The sequence below is a fragment of the Pollachius pollachius genome, assembly GCF_949987615.1.
Source record: "Pollachius pollachius genome assembly, chromosome: 10".
Lineage (NCBI taxonomy): Eukaryota > Metazoa > Chordata > Actinopteri > Gadiformes > Gadidae > Pollachius > Pollachius pollachius.
The window spans coordinates 21,257,727-21,267,980 of NC_136943.1; the positions used below are offsets into that span (position 1 = coordinate 21,257,727).

Here is a 10,254-nt window from a genome sequence, read left to right on the forward strand (position 1 = left end):
AGAGAGCGGTCGGCAGTGGTTGATTGGTTGATTGGCTGGGACGAGAAATCAAGTAATCAGTCATCTGGGATCGAACCGGGTCCCTTTCTGCTGGGAGTCTAATGCCCCAGCAACTGCAATATCTGGTCCCCAATACAGCACATAGCATTTTATCTGGAACATGTTTCATTACCCATTGCATGATAGTCTAAGCCTTAAGGCCTTGTTTACAAGAGCCTTTTGAATCTCAATTCAAATCCCGTCTTTCTTTGAGATGCAAAGATGGCCTCCGTCCAAACATGCGGGAACGTTCGTAGGAGAGATTAAGACGGCCGTGTTAATAACCTCCTCCTAAGGGGGGCCACACTCCGACTGACTCACGATAGGCTGTCGTCTAGACGGGATCCCTCCCAAATTGGCTTCACGTTCTAAACTCACACATCACCGCATCAACCAATAGAAAGCATGGGGGGGGGGGGTCTTATTTGTGATTTGTTCTCTCAAACATCAATGAGTTAAGGCCATTTTGTTCACCCACTTTGTGTGCGTGTGTGTGTGTGTGTGTGTGTCTGTGTGTGTGTGTGTGCGCGCGCGTGTGTACGTGCATGTGTGTGTGCGTGTGGGTGCATGTGTGTGTGTGTGTGTGTGGGGGGGGGGGGTGGGGAGGGGGTTGCAGTGTGGTGTTGTAGAGAGCGTTCAGGTTCGGAAGCAACAGGAGCCGAGTAGATAAGAAGGATAAGCTGTCACCGTGGTAACGTTTCATAAAGAGACTAGAGGAGCTGGACAGGAAGTGGTGGGTAGACCTGGATTATGGTCGTCCAGCAATCCATCAATGTCTGACTGAAAATCTCTGCTGGTACGGAAATTGGACACACAGACACGCATACGTGCTCAGCGACTCACCTCTCTCTCCAGCTCTGGTGACCTTCGGCCCTGCCGCTTGCCTGTCTCCACATCAAGGTCACCTGGGGTCAGATGAGGGTCGCGACCTTGGGCCGCGTCCTGGCCTGGAGCCATGCTCAGACTCTCTGGGTCATGCAGACCTTCACCTAGACCTGATGAGCCTGGCGAGGGACCACCCACCAACAGACCGCCTGCCACTCCTCCTTCTGGACCGACCACCAGATCACTCCCCTCCACCGACCGAGGGGGGGGCTCTGTTCTCTCCCCAGAGCGACGCAGCGCTTCGCCGGCGGTCCTCAGTTCATCCTCCAGCCTGGATAGTTTATCGTTCAGCTGCTCAATCTCATTGGTCAGACCGCTGGATCGGTCTCGCTCATTGGAGAGGTCCTATTGGAGGATAACGGTTTGTTCAAAACCGAAAGCAAAGATGTTTCAGCTGGATTTCGAACACTTTGCGATGAAATTGTTTTTACTGAGAGATCTGGTAAGGGCGTGTTATCCCCATGGGGTCGACCCACTCTAACATTGTGATACTTCTTTATTACCGGCATTTTGTGAGCTCATAATGAGCGGTGTTATCGATGAAAGGCACCACATATCGTGTCATTGTAGAATGAGTCAGGGAAGCAAGAATCAATAACTGAACCCAACATACAATGTTGGGTTAACTACCCCTTTAAACACATTTTACTACCGATGTTAAGAGATGCTTTGATCCAAAGCGACTTACAGTGTTTCTGGATACATGTCATCGAGCAGCAGATAAGGATCACAATAAGAATCACAATCAGAATCAAAGTTATTATATTGCAAGGAAAGTGGCTTGGGGAAGAAATCTGGTGATCAGGCATCTGGCTCAAGAGGTACATTGGGGGTCGAACTCAGTACCTTGCTGCTGGGAGTCTAACGATACAGGCACTACTATATCTGGTCCCCAATACAGCATATAGCATCTTATCTAGAATGTCAATGAATGGGAGACCATGTTTTATTCCCAATTACATGATAAACAGTTGAAGTCTCAGCATAAAGGCCTTGTTTACAAGAGCCTTTTGAATCTCAATTCAAATCAGGTCTTTCTTTGAGATGCAAAGACGGCCTTTGTGCAAACAGCCGGGAACAGTCGTAGGAGAGATGAAGACGGCCGTGTTAATAATCTTGTCCTGAGGGGGGCCACACCTCGACAGACTCACGATAGGCTGTCGTCTAGACGGGATCTCTCCCAAAGTGGCTTCACATTCTTCACTTCATTTCATCAACCAATGGAAAGCATGGGGGGGGGGGTCTTATTTGTGATTTGTTCTCTCAAACATCATTGTGTTGTGTTCACTTTGTTCTCTGATTCTACGAGCACCGCCCTTCAGATTCAGTTTAACATTCAAGCGTCATTATCCACAGAACATCCGCTGGTCAACCACGGCAACTGCGTCCCCCCCTGCTCTCGGAGTGGGACAGCATGTGGCTCAGCAGGTAGAGCGCGTTGGCCGGTCACTGCACGGTTGCTACTTCGATCCCCAGTTCCTCCTAGCTGTGTGTCGAGGTGTCCCTGAGAGAGACTCCTCACCCTGACTGCTCTGGGCAGAGAGGTGTGGCGTTCCCTGTCTGTATTATAGCTATAGAAAGGAATCATGATGGTTACCCACCAATGACCCTGAGGAGACTCGATTTCATTTCCTTTCCTTTCTTCCTACTCTCTGAGACCGGCTGAAGTGTGGACTCAACCGCAGGCCGAGGCTGTTGTGAGCGCACCGTGTGCTTTCTGTGAACTGATGAAGGTTTGAACCTGGAGACAACCTAGATTCTGAAGGTGTTGTTGATGTGGATGTGTTCCTCTCCCTCGCCCACCTGGGACAGCGCGCTGACGCTGCTCTGGGCGTCGGCTCGCTGCTCGCCCAGCCGCTGCCGCTCCACCTCCAGAATGTGGAGTCGCCCGGCCAGCTCCTCCTCTGAACTCTGCAGGCCGGCACACCTCTCCCTGCAGTGAGACAGCTCCTGGGCCTGCCGTCTGCACACACACAACCACAGAGACACCGCACACACACACAGAGACAGCATACACACACAACCACAAATACACCAGACACAAACAGAGACACAAACAAGAAACACACACGCACACACACACATACGCACACACACCACACACAACACACAAACACACACACACACACAAACACACACAGACACCATACAAACACCCATTAGACACACAAACACACACACACACACACACACATATACACACACCAGACACCAAGCCACCAGACACACATACACACACAGACACGCAAACACAGACACACGTGCCAGAAACACACACACACACACACACACACACCAGACACACACACCAGAAGAAAAAAAAAAAACACACACACCATACACAGACATACACCAGACACCAGACGCACAGACACATACAAGAAACACACACACACACACAGTAGTACAGCAAAACTGAGTGAGAGGTAATGACCTGGCTGCACAGTGCAAGTCTGTTTACGTCACGCGACACACGTCAAGTAAATGTGCGTGCATGTGTGTGTGTGTGTGTGTGTGTGTGTGTGGGCACACCTGTGGTCTGTGTGTGTGTGTGTGTGAGCGTGCGTGTGAGTGTGTCCATGTGTAAGTCAGTGTGTGTGGGTGTGTGCACGTCTGTGCTCTGTATGTGTGTGTGTGTGTGTTTGTGTGAGTGTGTTTGTGTGTGTGTGAGTGTTTTTGTGCGTGCGTGCGTGTGTGTGTGTGCACACCTGTGCTCTGTGAGTGTGTGTGTGTGTGTGTGTGTGTGTGTGTGTGTGTGTGTGTGTGTGCACACCTGTTCTCTGTGTATTTGTGTATGTGTGTGTGCAGACCTGTGCCCTAGGAGTGTGTAAGTGTGTGTGTATGTACACCTGGGCTCGGTGCTCTGTGTTAGTGTGTGTGTGTGCAGACCTGTGCTCGGCGTCCAGGCCCCGGGCCCTCTGGTGGGCGTGCTCCAGGGCCAGGGTGGTGCTCTCCAGCTGCTGCCTCAGCCGGGCCGCCTCGCGCTCCCGCTGCCGTCCCTCCTTCTGCCCCCCCTCCAGCGCCGCCATGCACGCCTCCTTCTCCTGCTCCAACCGCGTGGCCTCCAGCAGCGCCTGGTCCCGCCCCCGGGCCAGCCCCTCCGCCTCCAGGGTGGCTTCGCAAAGCTCCGCCTCAAGCTCCGCCTCCCGCCGACGAGAGGCCTCTAAGCTCCGCCCCAGCCGCTCCTGTTCCGCCTTCAGGGTTTGGTTCGTCAGCTGCAATTGGTCGCCCTGGGTGAGAACATTTGGAATATCATTGTGGATGATGAGCTTTCTCTTTTCTGCCAAAAGGTACACAAGTTAATTGCTTTATCAAACATGGATCTCCTCCAGGTCTTGCTCTACAAAATGAGAACATATATGGACCTTGTGTGCTCGAGTGAGACCTTTGTTTTACCTCCAATTCTAACTGTTTGAGAGACATGTTAGTGGCGTAGTAGTATAGTCTGTGTGGGAGAGGGTATAACACCTCTAGTCATCCATCACATGCCCTCCATAAAGTAGTCCGCTGAATCGACCACCCACTGACCGTGGGCTAGCACTTGATTTCATTTAATCAGCTGCCATTAAATCGTTTACACATACAGTAAATGTTATATCAGGTGGCCACTAGTGTTTTAGTAAGCAGAGAATTGATTCATGACAGACCCTGAGACCAAACCCTTTACAGAGACATCAAACCTAAGGATACCGCGTTCCAGTGCAGAGAACGTTACAAATAATGAACTGTATCATCATATAAATAAAGTATATGAACAGTATACAAGAAATTATGTATCCTGAATCCTTGACAGTACGTCTTGACATATTAACTAATTTTTTTCCAAGAGACAGCTTGCATTTATGGCAAAACAAAAGGAAACTCCCCTTTTTACAATAAATCATGTCATCAAGGTAGTAATTTGTGCATGGGCAGGGCTCTGATACGAGACTTGCATTTTATTATCTCATATTCTTTTATGTTATCCCATACGAGCATGAGATATTGATATTTACCTAATAAAACCACTCTCCTCTCTCTTACAACCCTAGGGCCTGTATGACTATCATAATGTCAACGGGTTCCACCCTAACAGGGTTGTAGAGGATTAAGGCCTTGATGGCACTCATCGTGTTAATGGGATCCTCTGTGATTGGTTACACCAGACTTGACTTTGGTGACATACATTATGCACGGCCTACATTACTTGCTGAAGTGAGGCTTCTGTTTATTTCATTAAAGTTTCATGACATATCTCACGGCTTGTGCCTGAATTCAGGGCAAGGGGCAGGAATTTAAATACCTCACCAGTTATCTGAGCCTGGATTGTGTCCATACTACGATAAGATCTCATCTTTAAGCCAACCACCTTGGAAGGGGATCCGGCACATGGGATCACAGAGACGCCCAGATGTCATCCGAGTGTGTGATGAGGTTGCGTTGAAAAGGACGAGGTGAGAGAAAGTAATGGAGCCCAAAGATCCATGGTCTTTACAACAGGTCTGCTACTCTGATGAGGTTTGATTCTCCCCAACTCCCACCTCTACAGGGCACCATCCTCCAGCGCCGCCCCCCCCCCCGGGTCGGTGTTGCACCCCATGGACTTTGCATTTGGCTGGATAATGCATAACAACAACAGTAGCTCACGACTCGGCTGGCTGTTGCCCTGCGTGGCTGACTCCTCCGACGGTGTGTGAATGTGGGAATGAATGGTTGCACGTTGCTTTGGATAGAAGCGTCAACAAAAACACCCTAAATGTAAATGCTGGACAAAACATTACTTAATGCTAACTCGCTGCCCGTGTTCGGCAGTGTGAAAGCACAATCCACCATCCATTGATTGACCGGCGGTAGACTGGCTGACTTTTGGTTCCTGGTTTAAACGCTTCGATCGTCAGCATCCCAGCCGAGCAGCGAGACAGGCCTGCGTGGCGGGGACGCGGTCTCCCTGAGGGGCGCCGTACCTTCCGCTGGGCGGTGCGGAGGCCGTCCATGGAGCTCCGCAGAGCGTCCCGCTCCCGCTCCAGAGAGGCCTTCTCCCCCTCCAGGCCGGCGATGACGGTGGACTGCATGGAGTGGAGCTCCTGGTGGCTCCGCAGGCGGAAAAGCTCCTCCTCCAGGGACAGACCCTCCGCCTGCAGGACCTGGGGACCAGAACACCATGGGGCAACCGAAGGAGAGAGAGACGGAGGGCCCTATCTTGCGTCCAGCGCAATTGACATTCTACACCGACGCATGTGTCTTTGCTAGTTTGCACCCGGCGCAAAGCCGATTCTCCCCCGCAGCTAACCTGCGCCGCTAAACTTGCGCTCTGAGAGGCGTGTCGGCAAAAAGCAGAGGCGTGTTCCAGCGCAAATGATACACGTGCTATCTTACAGGCCGATAAAGCAGTTGCGCAAGTGACCGATAAATACCTGGTCTAAGTGCACGAGCGGATAGCGCAGTTGGTGTTGCTATTTTGACCTACCATGGCAGGTCGGAACTGCAACATAAGCTTACACACCATTAGGCTATACACAGCACAAACATGCAAACGATTTGCCTAATTGAAATATTATGATGAGTATTGTGGAACCTTTTTTTGCATGAATGAACACTGTAGTAGTCTATGCCATGCGTTAAAATAATAATAACAATGATAAACTTGAGCAAAGTAGGTTATCTCCTTTTAGGGTGAATGATAACGTTGGTTAAATTATTTGTGAAAGAACAGCTGCTGCATTGTCCTGCGTACTACGGTGACGTTTTCGGGGCACCCTAGCAATTGCTCCCACGCCCCCTCCCTTCTCCGTTTGTTTCGCATATTTTAATTGACTAATTAAGGGGTGGCGCCCCCAACGCATTTGCTGCCTAGGTCGCCTAATCCGAGCACCGGCCCTGAACTGAGCCATTTGAAGTTTGAAATTCATGTGGTCATGCATCTGTCTCATAAGAGACTGCAAACGCGCTGTCAAAATATAAACTTGTCATGTTCAAATGTGCTCATGGCTCTTAAAGGGGATGGGAGATGGCACTCTCACTGGTTTATTGCACATAACGCCCAAACCACACCTACAGGTAATTAGGCTACTTCAGGGCAACCCTTTTGAGATTTGCGTCGGGCACAAGAGTCATTTATCCGCCGGTATAATAACAACAGCGGCAGAGACCCGCCCACAAAGCTACTTCCGTTTTGCGCTTCTCACTTGCGTCTCAGACCCTTAAAATAGGGCCCGGAGTGTGTGTGTGTGTGTGTGTGTATGTGTGTGTGTGCGTGTGTGTGTGTGTGTGTGTTTGTGTGTCTTGTATCTGTCAATGGATTCCCCCTTTCAAATGGAATAACCCCTTCATTCAATATGCCGTATCCATCATGGTTTCACTAAAAAGGATGTTGTTCTTGCGATCTACTTCAATCCTTCGTACATTTCCAACTTCAGTAACTTCTCATGGCCTTGGTCTTTTAGAACAGCCTCCTCAAAATTCATAATAGCCCATCACTGACTCAGCGATGCTGCCCACGACTTTGTGGATACATGGATACCTTTTCTCGAGCTGTTTTCCTTGCGTCACAAATAATCATTACTTTGCCTCCTGGGCATGGCTTTGGTTAGGGTCGTTATTGTGCAGGTGTTCTCACATCCGACCAATAACTGACCTTAATGGGCATTCAAACATCCAAAGTTGAATCACTTCCTGTTCAAAGTCTTTTTCTACCGGTCACTTCACCTGATCGATTCTATTACTGGCTCGCTTCATTCATCAAGCTATCCATTGATCCATTAACCCCTCTCACGCGCACAAACACACACACACACACACACACACACACACACACACACACACACACACACACACACACACCCGTAAACAAATAAACAAACACATGTAAACACGTAAACACCCCTCCCCCCTCCCTACCTCTATCTTCCTGTGGGCCTCCCCCAGGCCCTCGGCGGCCTTCCTCAGCCTCTGCAGCTCGGCCTCCAGGAGCACCAGCCTCTGCTCGGCCTCCCAGGCCCTCCTGCTCTGCTCCCCCAGCTTGGAGCGCACCTCCTGAGCCTGCAGCGCCTGGCTGTCCGCCTCCTCCCGGGCCTCCCTCAGCCGCGCCACCAGGAGCTCCACGTCAGGGGCCGCGGGGGCAGGCGGCGCCTCTCCTCCGCCCTCCTCGTCCCTGGGCTGGGGCGCTGGGCAGGGGAGGCCGGTGGAGGCCTGGGCTTTGTCCCTCGCTCCCCCGTCCATCGCTCTATCCGGCTTGCTCCCGGTCTCCGGACCCCGTCGGCCCTGCCCCCCCTCTGCCTGCCCCCGGTCTATGGCCGCCTCCCCCTCCCCCCCGCCCGCCTCTCCCTCGCCTCCCTGGAGAAGGAGGAGCCTCTCCTCCCCAACCCCTGCCTCCCTTCTGCTCCCGACCCCGCCCACCTCCCTCTCCTCCTTTCTCTCCTCTTCCTTCTCCTGCGCTTCTGGCGTTCCCTCCCCCTCTCCTCTGGAAAACTCAGAGCCTGGCACTCCTCTTTCCTCCCTCCTCTCTGCTCCTCTCCCCTCCCTCCTCTCTTCTCCTCTCCCCTCCCCACTCTCCTTTCCTCCTCCCACCTCCTCCCTTTCCTCCCTCCTCTCTTTTCTCTCCTCCCTTCTCTCCATTCCTTCTCCGACCTCCTCCCTTCTCTCTTCTCGTCTCTGCTCACTCCTATCTTCTCCTCTCTCCTCCCTCCTCTCTTCTCCTCTCCCCTCCCTCCTCTCCTCGCCTCCTGCCACCTCCTCCCTGTCCTCTTCAGCAGGGTCTGACTGAGGTCTGGGTGCCAGCGTGCTGCTCAGCCTGCTCCGTAGCTCCTTGTTTTCACTCTCAGTGCTCCAAAGCTGTGGAAGGACGTTTAGAGTAGAGCGCATTGAGACAACTTAAACTGAAACTACACTTAAAGGGTCGGTAAACCAGAGCTTCCAGACCGGCATGTGGTTCCATAGAGCGAGGGGCGTGTTCTTAACGCACGTCACATTATCTCGGGCGGAGTGAAAAGCCAAAAGAGAAGCATCACTCTAGAAAACCATTTGAGTTTCAACTGAAAAATATGGATTTTGGGGTTGACCTACCCTTTAAAGGCACCATGAAATATGCAGTCTGGTCAGTTCCTACTTTCCCACGTCTGTCCCCCCCCTCCCCCCTTTAATCAAAGAGCATTGACCCTGAATCACCACTGTGGCCTGTCTTCTCTCTGACAATACACTGAGCAGGAGAACACAAGGGAAACTCGCTCCCAACTGCAGCCTGTGGCCTTTGAAAAGCTCTCAGGAGGAGAGTTCTGAGTGAACGCTTGGCTCTTCCAGGAATAGCTGATACCATCTATTCAATCGGACTGAGCAATTTAATATCATCATGTTAATATATATATTCTATTTATTATAATACTGTATTCATATTAGTAAACTGAATTGGTAATCAACTTCCGTATTTGAAAGAATGTCATTCGAATCATAGTCAATTAAGAAATTATATCAGACTTAAACTATACATATAATATATAAATATATCGGTAATTAGAATCCTAGAAAGAAGGTAGGTCCACAGGGTGTAGTACAGGTATATATATCAAAAACAATGAATCATATTAATAATGTATGTCGGATGTAAAATGAACAGCCACATATCCCTCCCATCCATAACCAAAAATACAGCCTTGTTACCCAGGACATACCTTGATAATTAATTTAGACTAACAGATTTATGAAAGCCGTGCAGCACAACATATCAATACTGCTCGGATCTGCGCTGATAGAATGTCAATGAATCATTACAGATCGTATTGAATTACGGCCCCAACCCCGACCAAGTTCAAATGATCAATACTAATGGTGTTCTGTGTGAGCCACGGCAGGTTCAGATCATCAGAGAGTAATGCTGTAGGCCAACCTCTCTCTCTCTCTCTCTCTCTCTCTCTCTCTCTCTCTCTCGCTCTCTCTCTCTCTCTCTCTCTCGCTCTCTCTCCATCTCTCACCTGCCTGAGTGTGGTCTGATGCTCCGCCTCCAGGACAGCCAGCTCGTCCCTCGCCACCGAAGACTGGACAGAGAGAGAGAGACAGAGAGAGACAGAGAGAGACAGAGAGAGACGGAGAGGCAGAGAGAGAGAGACAGAAAGAGAGAGACAGAGAGGGAGAGAGAGAGAGAGAGAGAGAGAGAGAGAGAGAGAGAGAGACAGCTTTAATGGATTGAGCAGTGGTTCTCTGCTTCACCGCACCAGTGCAGTCTCTTGAATAAACCCAGACATTAGGCTACGTTAGGCCAATACTCCTGACTGTGCACTTGAGCAACCTTTAGCGTCACTGTGTTTGCCCTTGGCTTCCAGAGAGGTAAGGAGGGGGATGTCCACTGGGCCGCGCTCTCTA

General features: G+C 50.7%; 1 protein-coding gene across 1 annotated transcript in view; it reads right to left on the reverse strand.

Moving 5' to 3' along the window:
• Positions 1-10,254, reverse strand: part of ccdc88b (coiled-coil domain containing 88B) — a 47,918-nt gene that overhangs the window by 12,676 nt on the left and 24,988 nt on the right. Inside the window, 7 exon segments of the mRNA XM_079745298.1 lie at positions 883-1,269; positions 2,728-2,887; positions 3,814-4,154; positions 5,868-6,047; positions 7,801-8,163; positions 8,632-8,733; positions 9,867-9,929. Coding sequence (XP_079601424.1) covers positions 883-1,269; positions 2,728-2,887; positions 3,814-4,154; positions 5,868-6,047; positions 7,801-8,163; positions 8,632-8,733; positions 9,867-9,929 — 1,596 coding nt within the window.